Source organism: Garra rufa, chromosome 1, assembly GCF_049309525.1.
Source record: "Garra rufa chromosome 1, GarRuf1.0, whole genome shotgun sequence".
In the NCBI taxonomy this organism is placed as follows: Eukaryota; Metazoa; Chordata; class Actinopteri; order Cypriniformes; family Cyprinidae; genus Garra; species Garra rufa.
This window is the reverse complement of record NC_133361.1, coordinates 92,641,529-92,663,032: the sequence shown is the minus strand read 5'-3', so window position 1 is coordinate 92,663,032 and position 21,504 is coordinate 92,641,529. Positions and strand designations below refer to the sequence as shown.

At 37.9% G+C, this 21,504-nt stretch overlaps 1 protein-coding gene across 1 annotated transcript; it reads left to right on the top strand.

The window, feature by feature from the left end:
• Positions 1-5,547: 5,547 nt before the first annotated feature.
• Positions 5,548-9,835, top strand: LOC141340453 (uncharacterized). Its single transcript, XM_073845426.1, has 2 exons — positions 5,548-6,000; positions 8,040-9,835. Exons 1-2 carry the CDS (start codon positions 5,685-5,687, stop codon positions 9,410-9,412), a joined length of 1,689 nt encoding a protein of 562 aa, XP_073701527.1. The 5' UTR covers positions 5,548-5,684; the 3' UTR covers positions 9,413-9,835.
• Positions 9,836-21,504: the final 11,669 nt, after the last annotated feature.

The window sequence follows — 21,504 nt, the reverse complement described above, 5'->3', positions numbered from 1 at the left end:
ACCTTCCTCATCTCTTGTCTCGTCAACACTTTGGCACATCCAACCACCGAGAACATGTCCGAGATCACCTTTTATCCAGAGGATAACGCTTTTGAAGCAGCACGAGATCCCGTAGCAACCCTAGCCGCAACTAAGCCACCACCGCCCCGCAGGATCCTACAACCGAGCCCGCGGCTGCACCACGGGGCCGCAGGCCTTCTCGCAACGCCATCACCGGCACCTTCCCCGGCGTCTTCCGACGCCCCAGCCTTCTCATCCGCTCCAGCAACAGCGAAATGGACCGTGGCAGGTCTGCGGCAAGCACTCGCCAGCCCCAGCGCAAACATCCCGCGCCGATCTACCAAAGCGAACGCCAGCCCGTCGCTCACGGCTTCGATCACAACCCAGCAGCTTCTTCAAGCCGCCGCGGTAGCGTGAGTTTACCGCCGCAGTCTGCAAAAGTCCCATTCACAGCCCATGCCTCAGCACACTCCCCTTTCCTTCCCATGGCCGGCAGCGCCGTCATCCAAAACCAACGCGAACATCCCTCCACTTATTGCGCAAGCCCCAGCGCCCGCCATTCCTCCCCTCCCCCCTCTTTCGTCCATTACAGGGATTACGTCTAGTGTGATTTCGAATCATTTTTACCGACTCGGATCTTTGTGGCTCGTTCAGCAAATGAACGAATCCTTTTTCGAGTCATTTCATTCATTTCGTTGATTTTACAAAAGCTACATGTTATTTCCAAAACACATGTTCTAATTATACAATCTGATTCCTTTTGAAGCCTTATCTGCCCCAATCTCCAATCTGCCTTTGCCTAACCTGAATTAAAAAAAAAAAAAAAAAAAGTCACTGTGCTTGGCTGGCCAAAGTCGACATCGCCTCTACCCCAAAGTCATGCCCATCCACCCAGATTTTTGGCACCTATTCAGTGTCTGCTGGCAGAATAATATTACTTCACTGCCTCACTTCTGCTGCAGAAGCAGCCCTTAATTTTTCAACATGTTGTCAGAGGCAATTTGCTGGATCCTCTCCAACAATCATGACATACAGTTCCCAGTTCATATCCTAAATGACTTTCTGATCATCTTGCCCCCCGACTCCTCCACAGCTGCACATTTTTGACTACCCAAAAGCCCTTCAGCAGACCCGAAGAGAAAATCGATAGAACGATTCTGGGGACTTCCTCACTCTTAACTAACCGTTCCAAGCGCAAGCTTTTAGGCCATTTAAATTTCGCAATGCACATCATCCCTCAAGGCCGCCCCCTTCATCTTCCATCTACCCTTTCTCACATCCTCCGCCCACGCCCTAGAGAACCAAATATCCCTAACCGACCCATGCTGCAACTAACTCAGTCTGTGGATATCCTTCCTTAAACAATGGAACGGATAATCCTTATATAAAAACCTGATTTCTTCCCCAACCGACATCCAACCGCTTACAGATGTCACCCCCTCCATCGGTTTCGGAAGTGTTTTCCAAGGCCGCTGGTTCGCATCCACATACCCCCCCCCCCCCCCAGCTGCCAGATTTCCGCATCAGCTATCATCCTCAGCGCTAATTTGAGCTATACCCTTCAGTCATTGCAGCTTTTCTATAGGGTAAAGAATGGCCCGTCACTAGCATCCTTGTCTATTGCGACAACGAAGCTACCGTGCACCGCGTCAACAAAGGCCGCTCCCATTCCCCCACTCTAATGCCTTTTGTTAAGACGCCCGATTTGGATTTCGGCTTGCGACCAATTCATTATGACCGCAAAACACATTCCTGGGTCTAGAAATCAATAGTTAACTCTCTTCTCCTTTTTTCCTTCCAGAAATTCAGATTCTTGGTGCCGGAGGCGGACCCACTCCCTACCCCAGTACCTCCCTATTCAGAGCTGATATTCCCATAAACCACCCCCTGAGACCCCTCCTCGAAGCTTCCCTCAATTCCATTCTCCAAGCCGTTTCCCCCAGAACCCTCCAGTCCTACCTAACAGCGTGGAGATGTTTCAAAACATTTCACGCGGCTTACAAGCTATCGTTCCCCGACTTCTCCTTGCTAGCTACCACCTCCTTCATCTCCTATCTTAACGCCATCAAAAACCTCCAAGTCAGCTCCATTAAAGGATACCTTAGCGGCATTCAATTCTTCCACAAATTTCTATACGGCTCACCTTCCACCCAAATTTCCAATTCCCAGACAGCCCTACTTATTAAAGGTATACAAAAAACCCACCCCACCCGCCCAGACACCCGCCCAGACACCCGCCAACCTATAACACTGAAAATACTATCAAAGTGCATTTCCACCCTCCGAAAAGGTTATCAATCCATCCACATCGCCCGCACGCTAGACGCCATGTTTATCCTGGCTTTTTCGGCTTCCTCAGATGCTCTGAGCTCGCCATCACATCTAGCTTCAACCCAGCCATCCACCCAACCATTTCTGACCTAGCAGTACTAGGCAGTGAAGCTATTTCCTATTTCATTAAACAAAGCAAAACAGACCAATCCAAGAGAGGCCACTTCATTTACATCTTCAAACCTCCAGTCGCCCATCCAACCTTTCCAAACCCTCCTAGCTTTTCTCCAGATCATGAAATCTAAATCAAAAAAAAAAAAAAAAAACATCTGACCCCCTCTTTACAGACGACTCCAATCGTCCTGTCACCCGTTTCTGGTTTCAGAAACCCCTTAAGTCTGTTTTACTCTTATCCGGCATCCCAGCCGACAACTTCTCCAGCCATTCCTTTCGAATTGGCGCAGCAACAACAGCAGCCCAAAAAGGCCTCTCCCAGCAGCAACTCGGTCGCTGGTCGTCAGAAGCTTTCAAGAGCTACATCCGATCAGACCGCTCCCACATCAAAGAAGCCCACCAAACACTATTAAGCTAAAACAATCATCCCAGTCCATTCCCTACCCACCCCCACTATTTCGTACCCCGTACCGCAGAGCCCGCTTCCGCAGAAGCCTCTAGTCCCCTTCCTCACACCGCAGTGCCAGCTCCCTAGCCCCCCCTTTCCCGCCCACCCCGCCCATCCCTTCCCCCCCTGCCCCTCCCCCCCATCCCAGCTCCCTAGCCCCCCTTTCCCGCCCATCCCCTTCCCCCCCTCCCCTCCCCCCCATCCAGCTCCCTAGCCCCCCTTTCCCGCCCCACCCCTTCCCCCCCTCCCAGCTCCCTAGCCCCCCCCTTTCCCGCCCCCCCGCCCCCCCCCCCCCTCCCAGCTCCCTAGCCCCCCCTTTCCCGCCCACCCTGCCCATCCCTCCCCCCATCCCCAGCTCCCTAGCCCCCCTTTCCCGCACGCACAACCTTTCACTCAGCTTATTATCAGTAAGAGGGAACTCGTGAAGTGATGTTTTATAAACGCGTTTCGGGAGGAGCTCGCGCAGATAATTAACACGGCCAATACATCATTAGTAATCAGTCTCCCTATCTAATCAACACAGGGAAAATCCTTATAAATAACACAACAATCCTACCTTCCTCATCTCTGTCTCGTCAAACCCATCCTCCACCCTGTCTCCTCACCTTCAGCCCATAGGGGGAGCGCTTATAGGGTTCGGGCCAGTGCTGAGCTCGGACCCCTCCCCCTGGGCGGGGGAGAGCCCCGGGCTCGGCAATTACCACAGAGCTCGAGGCCCTCTCCCGGACAGCACGCCAAACACGCACAATCTTTCACTCAGTTTATTATCAGTAAGAGGGAACTCGTGAAACATAATTATTTGAAGGTTGACTTTTTTTGTATTAAAAACACTTTTGTTTTATTGGTTGGATAAAATATGCTTATTTTTTTGAGATAGGAATTTTGGGTTTTCATGAGCTGTATGCCAAAATTATCAATATTAAAACAATAAAAGGCTAGAACTAATTCAGTTGTGTTGTAATGAATCTAAAATATATGAAAGTGTAATGTTTATCAGCACATTACAGAATATATTGAACTTTATCACAATATGATAATTTTTTGAGAAGGACCTGTACAAATGTGTTTTTTTTAAAAACAATTTATATTGAATATCTCTTTTTTTGTGAGCACTGCAGGTGGAGTTAGCACATAGCACAGGAATAAAAATCATCAGTGGACTTCAGCCCTGCAGGCCGAAACTCTTTTAATGGCCCTTTTTTCACCGGAGGTGCTGATCCACAGCAATTGAATGAAAGGTAAACAATTTTGAAGATCAGGTCAAATTGTTAGATATGTCAAATAAAGTATTTTAGAATGGCTAATTCTACTTCTCTTTCATTGGTTTTACTGTCCAAAAGATACCAATAAAAATCTCTCTCAATAGCATATATTTTTAATCCTAATGTTAAGATGCACAAAACCTTTTGGAAATCTAAAACTAGTCAGAAGACTGTTGCATATCCACTGTACCGTATTCAAATGTTCATGTATTGTGTTTTGTCTTTTGCAGGAGGACAGAGCAAAACTGACTGTTTAGACAGTTTAGGCCTAATTTTCAGAAAAGACTCAATCATGTGTATTGTGAGCAGATTTAATTTACCTATAACATAAACTTTGTTCAGCAAACAAACAGAAGCTTAACCATACTTGCTTGATGTGCAAAACAAACTTAGTTTTTTATGGAAGCTCAAACATGATGTGTAATAGCAAGGAATGAACCCCATTGGTCCTCATACATCAAGCAAGCTTGCTTGAGCTTCTATTTGCCATTACTGATGTGTGCGTTGATTTGTTTCACAATGTGGACCATGTGACTATGTGATGGACCACCCCTTTAAAATATAGCTGTGATTTTTGTCTGTTACAGAGGCAGTGAACTGGTTTTCCAATGTGTTCAAGAAGGCTTTGAGGATTGGAGTGAATTCTAAGCTGGGGGAACTGAGACTGCTTGAAAGCTGTACATGTTTTAGACATCAAATAAAGAGTTGCTTAAAAAAATGTTAGATGTGAATGTATTTTCTTGGACTGAAATATATGGAGGGCAAAATATATTTTTTTATGATTTTAAAATATATTTTTAAAAACATATTTTCAAAAATATACAAAAAATGGCCAAAAAATTTATTTGTAGAAAATATATTTCTGTAAATATATTTTTTGGCCAATTTTTGTATATTTTGAAATATATTTCAAAGTACATTTTAAAATTTTTTTTTTTTTTATCGTATGGGATCATTCAGTAAAGAACAGTGTTAGGAATCAATTTCAACGGGGTTATTTATTTTTTATAAATTCAACTATCATTTTCTCTTGTGGACTATTTTATGTGAAATATCTTAATCAGGTCAGTGTGTTTTTCTCCTCTTATATTCACTATCAAAGACTGTTGATGCTCAATACCATGATGCTTGTCTATAACTTTAAGTCATTTTTATTGATTTGTGCAGATCGGCTTTTTAAAGAAAAACAACAGCGCACCTTATAACAAAGTCATTTCACCCGCATTATTTTCCTCCTTTCGGCGCTTCACACTCCAGTCCAGCGGGTGGCACTAAGACACTAACTTCTGTTTGACAAACACCATTAAACATAAGAAGAAGATTAGTTACACTGTGCTCTCTGTTGTTTTGTCTGATTCTGTTTTAGTACAATCTGTGAGAAATGTAGTTTCTGTAAACAGAAAAGTACAGTTTTGAATCAGATCAGTAAATACCTTTGCTATTCTCATCCTTATATCTGTGACTAGGTTTTGAAGCAAGCAGGAATATCTGGAGAAGTATGAGCTGAACTGAGATCTGCTGCTGTGAAGATGTTTATTAAAGTAGAGAGTGAGGAGAACACGAGTGAACTAGAAATCTGGAAAATAAAACATGAGGAACCAGAGCCTTTGAAAATAAAACATGAGGAACCAGAGCCTTTGAAAATAAAACATGAGGAACCAGAGCCTTTGAAAATAAAACATGAGGAACCAGAACTTTTAAAAATAAAACTTGTGGAACCAGAACATTTTAGAATAAAACAGGAGGAACCAGAACCTTTGAAAATAAATCAGGAGGAACCAGAACCTTTGAGAATAAAACAGGAGGAATCAGAAGCTTTGAGAATAAAACTTGTGGAACATGGAGGTTGGTGTTTAATCTTCATTCATCTTTAGTGACTGTTTGTGGTACATCAGGCTTTCATAATACTTCATAATGAGCTTTAATAATACTTACAGCAGTTTTAGATTTAGTTAACTGTAATAGAAACAATCTTTAAAGCGGATCAGTTTGTTGAAAAGTATATATGGGGGCAGTAACACTTTCGATGAAGCCCCATTCATAATACATTACAATGGTATTTTTAAGGCACTATAATGAACACATAATGCATTATATAAAAAAAACCCTAAGTTATATCATCTCATGAATAATCATAACAATTTTAATACATTATAATACTTGAGTATTTGTGGTTCTAACCTAAGATTGTGATTATTTATAAGACACAATGGACGGCATATTAAATCTAGGTAATTTATAATGTATTATATCATATCACATTTATTTTTTACATTATATTTTACAGTTTTATTTTGATGGTCCCTCGGTCTATTAACTATAAGCAACTTTCCAACTACATGTCAACTAACACTCCTTTATTATTATTATTAGTCTAGAATTAGTAGACTTAGGCTAGGTAGAAAATTCACATACTTGCAAAGTTACATATTAGTTTATCCTTAGGGGATCCATCAAAATATGGTGTTAGAATATATTTAGCATAATACTAATAATAATTACTGCTAGCTGTCATGCAGTTGCAGAGTTACTTATCAAAAGCTGTCTAAAGGGTACCATCAAAATAATCAAACTGATAATACAAATGTGTCATGTTACACATTCATCTGATACATGATGATACGAGATGATACAACATACTATAAGATTTTTATAATGCATCATTAATTCATTATAATTCCTCAAGAATACTCTTATAAAGTATTATAAATGCAGGCTTCACAGAAAGTGAATTATTTTTTTAACAGATCAAACAAGGCTGATACAGAAACAGTAGTGTTAACTAAAGTCATGGTGGTGAGGAAGAAATAGTCCAATGCTATTACATCATTAGTTTCAGGGTTTGTACAACATTTTGGGAGAGAAGTTCAAGAACTTTTCAATGACTTTTAAGTATTTCATACAACTATTTCCAGCTCTTTAAAGCTCTAAAATAATCCAGTTTAAACGAGGTGTTCTCTGATTGGCCAGCTATCCGTGGTTTGTGATTGGCCGAATACCTCAAGTGTGTGTTGGAAATGTAACACCCCTAAACATGTCGTGATGCCATTTCTTGGTGCATCGAGACAGAAATGATAAAACCCATTATAAATTAGGCATTTGATGCATACATTATTGTTTATATTGATTCTTGATTTTGATGATTGATTATAATGACTCATACTGTCTTTTTATGCATTTTGTCACGGCGTGTAAACATAACCCCATGTCTGCATTTGCAAATGTAGAACGTGAAACAAGCACTACCCTACACTGCTCAAAACTCGCATTCAATAGTCAGTACTGAATTCTTTAATGTACTTACAGGCCGTCAGTCGGAAGCACCGACCCACTTTATAGCCTTAATTTTATATTTAAAACATTAATCTCAGCTCTAAAACTTTTAGTTTAGTTACTTTTTTATATTATCTGTTTTATATATTTAATACTTAGTCAGTTTGGTTAACTTTGGTTAAATCTTTTATGTTAATACTGTGCAGTGCACAAAACTTAAGATCTGAGAGATGGTTCAAGTCAGTGTTCATGATGTTAAGTTTAGAGATGTTGTGCATCCATTTATTATTAGTGTGACATTTTAGCATGCAAATAAAGGGGAGAACTTTAAGATATCGACCCTAAAAGTCGGCCAAAAAATCGGTAGCACATATCGGCAATCGACTGACGCTGACCTCTAAACATCGGCATCGTTTATAGAAAAATCCTAATCGGTCGATATCTACTTTAAATGATCATTATTTTTGATATCCCACACACCAGCTCTACCAAATCTGCTTCTGGCGCCACCATCTGTAGGACTTATTGGCACTGCTGTCAAATGTTAGTTTGTTCATGTTTTTCAGCTTATAACAAGTTCCTAAATATGAATCATTTTACTTTCATTTCAGAGTCGATTAAAGAAAAAGAGGAGAATGAAGAATCAAGTCAAGTTGAGGAGAAAAATCATTTCAAAACAGAAAAACCTTTGAGTTGCTCTCAAGTCAAACAGAAAGATTTAAAGAAATGTTGCACCTGTAGTCAGTGTGGAAAGAGTTTCACAAGAAAAAGAGATCTTGAGCGTCACATGAAAACTCATACTGGAGAGAAACCATTCACTTGTGATCAATATGGGAAGAGTTTTTCACGCTCATCAAGCCTTAAGGAGCACATGAACATCCACACTAGAGAGAAGCAGCACACATGTGATCAGTGTGGTAAAGTGTATTTAGCAGCTTCAGGTCTGAGGTATCACTTGAAAGTTCATACAAAGGTGAAGCCACATTCATGCCATTTGTGTGGAAAGAGATTTTGCCGTCTACAAAGTTTGAAAGTATATGAGAATATAAATACTGGTGTGAGAGAATGCATGTGTTCAAAGTGTGAAAAGATTTCTATTTCGGTAACTTGTTTAAAACTGCATAAGAAGATCCACACTAGAGAGAAATCTTATGAATGCTCACACTGCAACAAGCGATTTAGTCGTTCAGGAGACCTGAAAACACATGAGAGGATCCACACTGGAGAGAAACCTTATGAGTGTTCACACTGCAACAAGAGATTTAGTCAGTTAGCATGTCTGAAAACACATGAGAGGATCCACACTGGAGAGAAATCTTATGAGTGTTCACACTGCAACAAGAGATTTAGTCAGTTAGCATGTCTGAAAACACATGAGAGGATCCACACTGGAGAGAAACCTTTTAAGTGTTCAAACTGCAACAAGAGATTTAGTCAGTCGGTACATTTGAAAAGGCATGAGAGGATCCATACTGGAGAGAAACCTTATAAGTGTTCACACTGCAACAAAAGTTTTAACCAGTCATCATATCTGAAAATACATGAGAGGATTCACACTGGAGAGAAACCTTATAAATGCTCACACTGCAACAAGAAATTTAACCAGTCATCATATCTAAAAATACATGAGATGAACCACACTGGAGAGAAACCTTATGAGTGTTCACACTGCAACAGGAGATTTAACCACTCATCATATCTAAAAATACATGAGAGGATCCACAAAAGAGGGAAATCTTATGAATGCTCACACTGCAACAAGCGATTTAGTCAGTCAGCATGTCTGAAAACACATGAGAGGATCCACACTGGAGAGAAACCTTTTAAGTGTTCAAACTGCAACAAGAGATTTAGTCAGTCAGTACATTTGAAAAGGCATGAGAGGATCCACACTGGAGAGAAACCTTATAAGTGTTCACACTGCAACAAGAGATTTAGTCGGTCAGAACATTTGAAAACACATGAGAGGATCCACACTGGATAGAAACCTTATAAGTGTTCACACTGCAACAAGAGTTTTAGTCGGTCAGAACATTTGAAAACACATGAGAGGATCCACACTGGAGAGAAACCTTTTAAGTGTTCAAACTGCAGCAAGAGATTTAGTCAGTCGGTACATTTGAAAAGGCATGAGAGGATCCACACTGGAGAGAAACCTTATAAGTGTTCACACTGCAACAAGAGTTTTAACCAGTCATCATATCTGAAAATACATGAGATGATCCACACTAGAGAGAAATCTCATAAGTGTTCAAACTGCATCAAGAGATTTAGTCAGTCAGTACATTTGAAAACGCATAAGATGTTTTACCCTGGAGAGAAACCTTATAAGTGTTCAGTACATTGGATCCTCACTGGACAATAACCGTATCATTTAACTGCATGTGGGAAGCGTTTTATTCGTCATCTGCTATACACAGTCATGCAGAAACAATCTTTTTTATTTTATTTTTTTTTAAATCTTGTGTGTATCTCTGGCAGATTTACACATACTGGTCTGACATGTATATGTATACCCATCCCTACTTGTAAATTAGTAGGAGTGAGATCAGTCTCATTACTTTTTTATTAATACATTATATTTACATTTAATATTTTACAACATTGCTGTCAACTGATTGTATTTGCATAAGAAATTTTTTTTTTTAGCTTTAATAGTTGAAAGCCATGATGTTTTAGGTTTTGTTCGAAATATATAAATAATATCAATGGGATTGAATTAAAAGCCTTTATTGTCTTTGTATTTTTTTGCATACAGTGAAATTATGATCATTACTGCTGACTGGTGTTAGAAAACATGTACCACAGACAATATATGAGAGTAGAGACTACAGACTGTACAGTATCATTATAAAAGTAGATACAACAACCGATGTGATTTCCCTGTGGGCCACTGTACAATGTGGGTTGGCCCATTGCTTCTTGTTACTCACCTGTGCTGTTTTGGAAAGCGCAATATTTAAATCCATTGGGGATGATCGTGCAGTAGTAATATTATTTCGTTTGGCTTCAGTCGGTTTTGTCAAGAGCTCTGGTTTTTGATTCTATTTATTAAATGATGAGCTGTTTCCCCACAAAAGCTGTTGTTTTAGCATAATGAACCCATCACCTCTGTTGACATTTAATCAAACTAAACAGCCTCTGGTTTCCTTCCCTGCATACTGCCGAAGCAGCAGCATTAGCCATTTAACTTTTTTGGCTAAAGGTTGAAGACCTTACCCCTTGAGTCAAAAGCAACGTCTTTACTAATAATCCACAGGCAGGGAAATTCACAGACAGGAATGGTAGGAACACACAAGAGGTAACCTTGCAGCCGGACACCAGAACACCGAACACAAATCAAATAATAAAGACAGGTTAACCAGACAAAGAAAGATGATGGGAATAACTATATGACAGGAAAACCAAATATGGGTATATGGGAGAAATCAAGACAGAGAGAATGATGGGGGTGTAACATTATTCCCCCCTCCCGGAAGGCGCAACTTGCCGTAGACAAGGAATGAAGAAAAAAGTGGACTGGTAGGAAGAACAAAAGAATGGAGAGGGCTGGGAAACAAAGTCTATGCAGGCCCAGGTGAAAAAAAAATATACTTAAATGCAATTAAAATACACTTAAATACCCGCAAATACATTTTTAGTACATTGTTTTTTTTGTGTTAAATAAAAGTTTGATGGTTATACACTATAAATTTACTAATTAAAAGTATGTTTATACTTCAGTAGGACTTTAGTACACTTGACAAAAGTATACTAAATACCAGTAATACTTAAATATTTTTTAGTGTACTACAATAAAGTACACTACAGAAAAAACATCCAAAAGAGTTTTATTAGTGTGTTTTTCAAAAGTGTGCTTTAAAATGCTTTAAACATTAGTTGATTTTTAGTACACTGTTTACATACTAATCTTGAGTTTAAAATAAGTTAATATATAAAAAATCTATTAGTAATGTATTGTAGTAGAAGTACATTTTCCCAAAAGTTGTACTTAAGTACACTTAATATGAATGCATTATTATCACTAACACTTAAATTGATTTTGAGTGTGGTAATTTTAAGTTTACATTAAATTGATTTTATTAAAAATCTATTAGTAATGTACCATAGTAGAAGTACATTTTCTCAAAAGTTGTACTTAAGTACACTTAATGTGAATGCATTATTATCACTAACACTTAAATTGATTTTGAGTGTGGTAATTTTAAATTTACATTAAATTGATTTTATTAAAAATCTATTAGTAATGTACTGTAGTAGAAGTACATTTTCCCAAAAGTTGTACTTAAGTACACTTAATGTGAATGCATTATTATCACTAACACTTAAATTGATTTTGAGTGTGGTAATTTTAAGTTTACATTAAATTTATTTTATTAAAAATCTATTAGTAATGTATTGTAGTAGAAGTACATTTTTCCAAAAGTTGTACTTAAGTACACTTAATATGAATGCATTATTAGCACTAACACTTAAACTGATTTTGAGTGTGGTAATTCTCCCAGGTTAAAAAAAAGTGCACTAAAATACACTTTATTTAAGTATACTTAGTACACTTTTCAGTAATGTACAAAAGTGCTCTATTTTCGCACACTAATTTTGTACTTATTGTACTAAAAAACTGTATTAAGTATATGTTAAGATAAACTTAATACCATCTAAGTGTACTCAACTGTGCTATTTTGAGACACCATGAAATTGAACTAAAATGTGCTTTTAACATACTATATCTGTATTTAAAAATATATATTTAGTTACAACTAGAAATACACTTAAACCTTACTTTTGAACATTTATAAATATATTTATGACTAATTTAAAGTATAGCAATAATATATTAAAAGAATATACAAAGTGTGAAAAAAGTGTGCTAAAATACAATTTAAGTACACTTAGTGCACTTCCCTAATGTACTTAAAGTGCTCTATTTTCGCACACTAATTTTGTACTTATTGTACTAAAAAATAGTATTAAGTATATGTTAAGATAAACTTAAGATCATCTAAGTGTACTCAACTGTGCTATTTTGAGACACCATGAAGATGAACTAAAATGTGCTTTTAACATCTCAGCATTTCCAAAAAATGTATTTTGTTATCATTTCTAATAGGATTGAAACATATTTCATAAACCTTTAAGTATACTAATTATACATAAAAAATAAACTTACTGATTATTTAAAATACATGAATAATATATAACAAATGTATACAAAGCGTATTTATAATGTATTGCCCAGATATTTTTATCAATAAAAAATACACTTGTTGATTATTTAAAATACATGAATAATATATGACAAATGTATACAAAGCGTATTTATAATGTATTGCCCAAATATTTTTATCAATAAAAAATACACTTGTTGATTATTTAAAATACATAAATAATATATAATAAATGTATACAAAGCATATTTATAATGTATTGCCCACATATGTTTAATAATAAAAAATACACTTCTTAATTATTTAAAATACATGAATAATATATGATAAATGTATACAAAGTGTATGTCACGCCCTTGGACTGTTTGTCTTGGTTTTTCCCAGTGTTTCCCCCATTGGACTGTCTGTTTGGTTTCTCCCATGCCCTTTTTTGGTCTTCCTGCTCATTAGTGTGATCCCCTCCACCTGTTGTTGTAATTATCTCCCCTTTATAAGTTTGTTTGATTTCCTTGTTTCTTTGTCCGGCTACAAGCGTTACACCTATGTTCCTTCGTTGTGTGCGTGTCTTCTCCCGCCATTCCTGTCTATTGTTACTCTGCCTGAGGATTTATTGAAGACTTTTTATTGAAGACGTTATTTTTTGCTTCCCTACACGTTTCGTGACAACGTATTTATAATGTATTGCCCATACATTTTTATTCATTATAATACACTTATTAATTAATTAAAATATATCAATTATATATAATAAATTTATTCAAAGCGTAATTATAATGTCTTGCCCACATATTTTTATTAATAAAAAAATACATTATAAATACGCTATGTATACATTTATTATATATTATTCATGTATTTTAAATAATCAAGTGTATTTTTTATTAATAAATATTTGGGCAATACATTATAAATACGCTTTGTATACATTTGTCATATATTATTCATGTATTTTAAATAGTCAACAAATGTATTTTTTATTAATGAATATATGTGGCCAATACATTATAAATACGCTTTGTATACATTTTTTTATATATTATTCATGTATTTTAAATAATTAATAAGTGTATTTTTTATTAATAAAAAACATGTGGGCAATACATTATAAATACGCCTTGTATACATTTGTTATATATTATTATTGTATTTTAAATAATCAGTAAGTTTATTTTTTATGCATAATTAGTATATTTAAAGGTTTATGAAATATGTTTCAAATGTATTATAAGTGGTAACAAAATACATTTTTGGAAATGCTGAGATAGTATGTTAAAAGCACGTTTTAGTTCATCTTCATGTTGTCTCAAAATAGCACAGTTGAGTACACTTAGATGATCTTAAGTTTATCTTAAGGAGTACTTAAGAATAACTTTTAGTATATTAAGTACAAAATCAGTGCCCGAAAAAAGAGCACTTTAAGTACATTAGGGAAGTGCACTAAGTGTACTTAAATTGTATTTTAGCACACTTTTTTCACACTTTGTATATTCTTTTAATATATTATTGTTATACTTTAAATTAGTCATAAATATATTTATAAATGTTTAAAAGTAGGGTTCAAGTGTATTTCTAGTTGTAACTAAATATATATTTTTAAATACAGATATAGTATGTTAAAAGCACATTTTAGTTCAATTTCATGGTGTCTCAAAATAGCACAGTTGAGTACACTTAGATTGTATTAAGTTTATCTTAACATATACTTAATACTATTTTTAGTACAATAAGTACAAAATTAGTGTGCGAAAATAGAGCACTTTTAGTACATTACTGAAAAGTGTACTAAGTATACTTAAAGTGTATTTTAGCACACTTTTTTCACATTTTGAATATTCTTTTAATATATTACTATTATACTTTAAATTAGTCTTAAATATATTTATAAATGTTTAAAAATAGGGTTCAAGTGTATTTCTAGTTTTAACTAAATATATTTTTTAAAATACAGATATAGTATGTTAAAATTCAATTCAATTCAATTCAAGTTTATTTGTATAGCGCTTTTCACAATACGAATCGTTGCAAAGCGCTGTACAAAAGTTTAGGCTACTACAATATATTTAGTAATTTTAGTATTTAGTGGTGAATACTGTATGTCAAGTCGATGTACATATGATATAAATGTTAAAATCAGTAACTGTGTAATCAAACAGATGATGAACACTAATTGCAATGATTATGTGCTGTGATCAAACTTGTAAGAAAATTGTGTAGTGCTGTATGTTGTTTCAAGGCTGGCATCATCTGCGGTCCTCTGAGGGGTCGGCATCATCTCTTCTTCTGAATCCAGACTGAATCTTGTGTAAATCCTAGTTACCACGGGATGGAAATCCCGTGGCAGAAACAGAGAAACAAATAGAGAAATAATTAGCGTAGCTGCTGTTCCAACTTCCGACCAAACAAAAATGATGTGTTTAGCCCAAGCTGAAGAATATTAATGTGCATTTGATCAGATGTAACTGAAGTACAACGTTATGAGATACATTATGTGAATGCTTGGCTAAAGAGATGAGTCTTTAATCTAGATTTAAACATAGAGAGTGTGTCTGAACCCCGAACGTTATCAGGAAGGCTATTCCAGAGTTTGGGACCCAAATGAGAAAAGGCTCTCCCTCCTTTAGTGGACTTTGCTATCCTAGGTACTACTAAAAGTCCAGAGTTTTGAGACCTTAGGGAGCGTGAGGGATTGTAGCGTAGTAGGAGACTAGTTAGGTATGCAGGAGCTAAACAATTAAGGGCCTTATAGGTAAGAAGTAATATTTTGTAAGTGATACGGAACCTAATAGGTAGCCAGTGTAGAGACTGTAAAATTGGGGTAATATGATCATATTTTCTTGACCTGGTAAGGACTCTAGCAGCTGCATTTTGGACTACCTGTAGCTTATTTATTGAAGAAGCAGGACAACCGCCTAGTAGTGCATTACAATAGTCCAGTCTAGACGTCATAAATGCATGAACTAACTTTTCTGCATCAGAAACAGGTAACATGTTCCGTAGCTTGGCAATGTTTCTAAGATGGAAGAATGCTGTTTTAGTAACATAGGAAATATGATTTTCAAAAGACAGGTTGCTGTCTAATATAACACCTAGATTTTTGACTGTAGAGGAAACAACAGTACATCCGTCTAGTTGCAAGTTGTAGTTTAAGAGATTCTGTGTACTCTTTTTTGGTCCAATAAGTAATATTTCAGTCTTATCTGAATTTAACAGTAGAAAATTATTGGTCATCCAGTCTTTCACATTTTTAACACACTCTGTTAACTTTGCTAAGTTAGAAGTTTCATCTGGTCTTGTTGAAATATATAGTTGAGTGTCATCAGCATAACAATGGAAACTGATCCCATATTTCCTAATAATATTACCAAGGGGTAACATGTAAATTGAAAATAGTAGAGGACCTAGGACAGATCCTTGTGGCACTCCATACTTTACTGGTGTTAGCTGCGATGACTCCCCATTTAAATACACAAAGTGATAGCGATCGGACAGGTATGATCTGAACCATCTTAATGCCTGCCCTTGAATACCTGTATAGTTTTGTAATCGATCTATGAGTATTTCATGATCTATAGTGTCGAACGCAGCACTAAGATCAAGTAAAACTAGCAATGAGACGCAGCCTTGATCTGCCGCAAGTAGCAAGTCGTTTGTGATTTTTACAAGTGCAGTTTCTGTGCTATGATGGGGCCTGAAACCTGACTGAAATTCTTCAAAGATATTATTATTTTGCAAGAAGGAGCACAATTGAGCAGACACAACTTTTTCTAGAATTTTAGACATAAATGGAAGATTAGAAATGGGTCTGTAATTTGCCAGTTCACTAGGGTCTAGCTGTGGTTTCTTAATAAGAGGTTTAATAACTGCTAGTTTGAATGGTTTTGGGACATGACCTAAAGATAACGATGAGTTAACAATATTAAGAAGCGGTACTTCTGCTACAGGTAACAACTCTTTTAGTAATTTAGTGGGTACAGGATCTAATAGGCATGTTGTTGGTTTAGATGTGGTGATAAGTTTATTTAATTCTTTCTGTTCTATAGTTGTAAAGCACTGCAGTTTTTCTTCCGGTGTAATGACTAATGTTGAAGTATCAGTTGCTGTAGTATCTATATTAGTTATTGTATTTCTAATGTTGTCTATTTTATCAGTAAAGAAATTCATAAAGACATTACTATTAAACTGTGCAGGAATATTCAGGTCAGGAGGTGTTTGGTTATTTGTTAATCTAGCCACTGTGCTAAATAAAAACCTTGGATTGTTTTGGTTTTTTTCTATGAGTTGGTGGATATACTCGGCTCTAGCAGCTTTTAAAGCCCGTCTATAGCTGGACATACTGTTTTTCCATGCAATTTTAAAAACTTCTAAGTTAGTTTTTCTCCATTTACGCTCAAGATTACGAGTTTCTTTTTTTAGAGAATGGGTATTACTGTTGTACCATGGCGCAGTACGTTTTTCTCTAACCTTTTTTAGCTTGATTGGGGCAACAGCTTCTAATGTATTAGAGAAGATAGTGCCTATGTTACTAGTCATTTTGTCTAGTTCATGTTTATTTATGGGTGCACAGAGCAGTTGAGATAAATCAGGCAGGTTATTTGCGAATCTATCTTTGGTAGCAGGAACAATAGTTCTGCCCAGACGATAGCGCGGAGCTATATAGTTAACATCAGTGATACGCAGCATGCACGATACGAGGAAATGATCGGTAACATCATCGCTTTGAGGTACGATATCTATATCAGTAAGATCAAGTCCGTGCGATATAATTAGATCTAGTGTATGATTAAAACGATGAGTGGGCCCAGTGACGTTTTGTTTGACTCCAAAAGAGTTTAACAGGTCAGTAAACGCAAGTCCTAACGCATCATTTGTATTATCAACATGAATGTTAAAATCTCCAACAATTAATGCTTTATCAAAATTAACCAATAGGTCAGAAAGGAAATCTGCAAATTCTTTTAGGAAATCTGTATACGTCCCTGGAGGTCTATACACAGTAGCCAGAGCAAGTGATAGGAGAGATTTATTTTGCATATCTGACAGAGTAACATTAAGTAGGAGTACTTCAAATGAATTAAACCTGTACCCTGTTTTCTGAGTAACATTGAAAATATCACTATAAATTGTTGCAACACCACCGCCACGACCGATCTGACGGGGTTCATGCTTATAACAGTAGTTTGGTGGAGTAGACTCATTCAGACCAATAAAATCATTTGGTTTTAGCCAAGTTTCAGTCAAGCAGAGTACATCAAAACTATTATCTGTGATTATTTCATTTACAATAAGTGCTTTAGGTGCGAGTGATCTAATATTTAGGAGCCCAAGCTTTAAAAATTGTTTTTGTTCATTTATTGTGCATTTTTCTGGTTTAATCACAATTAGATTTTTTCTAGATCCTGCATTAAATTTTTGTTTTGACCTCACTATTCGAGGAACAGACACAGTCTTTATAGATTGGACAGCACCAGTACTATCGTTTAATTGTGCATAACAAAAGCCATCATCGCAACTATTTGAAGAATTCCTTACTAGTCAAATGGAGCGCAGCGTCCTGGAGATGTTGTCCGACAGCAGTTCTGCTCCGACTCTGCTGGGGTGCAGGCCATCAGCGCGGTAAAGCCTAGGGCGCTCCCAGAAAAGATTCCAATTATTAACAAAGAGCAGTTTCTGTTCTTTACACCATGACAACAACCATTCATTTAGAGCGAAAAGTCTACTGAACCTTTCGTGTCCACGTCGATACGTGGGAAGCGGTCCTGACACGATGATCTTCGTCGCGGGCGCTGTGCTGCGTACTGTCTGGATCAGGCTCCCGAAATCCTTCTTCAGGACCTCCGTCTGCCGCAGCCTGACGTCGTTCACGCCCGCATGCAGGACGATCGCGCCGACGCTCACATCGTCCTTCAGGATGGCAGGTATCTGTGAAGAAACATCGAGAACGCGAGCACCAGGGAAACAGTGAGTGTGCACTTTACCGTTAGCTAAGTTAGCACGAACGTACCGGACGATGGAGTCTCCGACGATCACAGCGTCGTGTTCCGTCTCGCGGAGGGGAGCGAAGCGGTTCCGGGTGGAGATCTCGAAGACCGGAGGCGGCGGAGGGGGAGAGGTCCTCGCCCGGGGCCTGGCTCGCGTCTTCGGCTGCTGCTGCACCCAGGGACCGTGGTGTCCCGGCGCCGGAGTGAACGACATCCGGGAGGATCGCGTCCTGGGTGCGCCTGACCTGTGCAGAGAAGCACACGGAGTAGAGGTGATGAGGGTGTTAGTATCGTGCTGTATACTTACCCGGACAGATTCGAATGCAGTCTTCCTCTCCTGCAACTCAAACTGCCGTTTGAGCAACCCCTGGATCTGCTTCTCCACGGCTTCCAGCTCGACCCGCACCGCGTGCAGCTCGAACGTGTCTTCACCTGCACTCAAAGGTAGACACAAATTCGCCATTAAAGCAAGTAACAGTGAGTAAACAGTTGAAATGTGTGTGAATAGAGAATAAACAATGTAAGCAAGATTAGCCACGACCACGCTGCCAAGTGCTAAACGCGCTATAAGCTAACTAAGTAGCAGGCTCGGGAAAGCAAATAAAAACTAATGATAACAAGGCGTTCCGATTGTTTTTGTTGTAAAACACAACAGGGTGTATATTCACATGTTATGAAAAACAAAAATTATGGTGTATAGAATTGTTTTTAGATTTAAAAATAGAAAATAATAGTTTAACTCGACGGAGCTTCAACTCAAGGTATGCAAGGTATGTGCTACGACAAACAGGAAGTTCAACGATATCAATGAATCAAAAGCTATTTCAATGAAAAACAACCTAACAGGGCAAGTTACATCTTAACATAGGATCCCTTCTTTGATATCACCTTCACAATTCTTGCATCCATTGAACTTGTGAGTTTTTGGAGAGTTTCGGCTTGAATTTGTTTGCAGGATGTCAGAATAGCCTCCCAGAGCTGCTGTTTTAATGCAAACTGCCTCCCACCCTCATAGATATTTTGCTTGAGGATGCTCCAAAGGTTCTCAATCTGGTTGAGGTCAGGGGAGGATGGTGGCCACACCATGAGTTTCTCATCTTTTATGCCCATAGCAGCCAATGACACAGAGGTATTTTTGCAGCATGAGATGGTGCATTGTCATGCATGAAGATGATTTTGCTACGGAAGGCACGGTTCTTCTTTTTGTACCATGGAAGAAAGTGGTCAGTCAGAAACTCTACATACTTTGCAGAGGTCATTTTCACACCTTCAGGGACCCTAAAGGGGCCTACCAGCTCTCTCCCAATGATTCCAGCCCAAAACATGACTCCACCACCTCCTTGTTGACGTTGCAGCCTTGTTGGGACATGGTGGCCATCCACCAACCATCCACTACTCCATCCATCTGGACCATTCAGGGTTGCAGGACACTCATCAGTAAACAAGACTGTTTGAAAATTAGTCTTCATATATATATATATATATATATATATATATATATATATATTTCTGCTTGTGAGCATTGGTTAGGGGTGGCCGAATAGTAGGTTTACGCACAACTGCAAGCCTCTGGAGGATCCTACACCTTGAGGTTCGCGGGACTCCAGAGGCACCAGCAGCTTCAAATACCTGTTTGCTGCTTTGTAATGGCATTTTAGCAGCTGCTCTCTTAATCCGATGAATTTGTCTGGCAGAAACCTTCCTCATTCTGCCTTTATCTGCACGAACCTGTCTGTGCTCTGAATCAGCCACAAATTTCTTCACAGTACGATGATCACGCTTAAGTTTTCGTGAAATATCTATTGTTTTCATACATTGGCCAAGGCATTGCACTATTTGACGCTTTTCAGCAGCAGAGAGCTCTTTTTTCTTTCCCATATTGCTTGAAACCTGTGGCCTGCTTAATAATGTGGAACACCCTTCTTAAGTACTTTTCCTTTAATTGGGCTCATATAGCAAACTAATTATCACAGGTGTCTGAGATTCATTTGATTGATCCAAAGAGCCCTGAGACACAATACCATCCATGAGTTTAATTGAAAAACAAAAAAAAAATAAAGTTTATAACACTTACATCCAATTTGCATAATAATTTGGAACGCGGTGTACATCCATTTCTTGACAAGAGGCCCATTTTGGTATTTTGTGAGGAGACATGCAACTGTGAAGATTTGGTTGATGCTGCCTGAGATGGACAGAGGGATTGTAGAATCAAAAAAGTTTAATTTCTTTGACTCTTCGGATCATCCTCTCAATGTGCACTCTTAAACGAGCAATGGACTGCATCTTTAGAACATCCACCCTCCAACATTTGTGTCCTCTTGGAGAGAAAGGCAGGACGATGAACAGTCCCAGGTACAAGGTCATCCACCAGGAAGCCCTTGTCAACCATGATGGCTATGTCAAGTGTTAAGAGTTATGTAATCCCTGACTGGCGAAACACCTCCTTATCACTTATGGATCCCTCAAAGAGTGCTGACACAAATGAGGGGACATTCCCACCATGGCCTTGAAGGTGCAGTGGGACTTGTAGTGGGATTTATGTGAAGTCAACCTGCAAATGCAGACATGCATTAACATTCCCCTGAGATCTAATCACAACATGACCACAATTACCTTTGGACCTGGACACTGATCAGTTAACATTCTGATCACAAACGTGTTTGCCTTTTCAATGTGTATGTGAACAACACCTGAATACATGTTGCATGTTAATGCCAAGTGTAGACACAGCCTTAGTCCATGCAACCTAATGCTAAACAAATGCAAATAAATAGAATGGGTCTAATTAAATATAAAAAACACTACCATTTTTCAGGGTGTCTCTGGGAGGAGCTGGCCTTATTGGCACATCAGGAGTAGGAAGCTCTTCACATCTTGAAGGTATCTTTATTGATTGACTGACGGTGGTTTGCTTGTTAGGGAATTTA

Excerpts from the sequence above, each read along its gene's own strand:
- LOC141340453 (XM_073845426.1), top strand. The coding sequence starts at position 5,685 with ATGTTTATTAAAGTAGAGAGTGAGGAGAACACGAGTGAACTAGAAATC. Across the intron at positions 6,001-8,039 it reads AAAACTTGTGGAACATGGAG|AGTCGATTAAAGAAAAAGAG; the intron begins GTTGGTGTTTAA and ends CTTTCATTTCAG.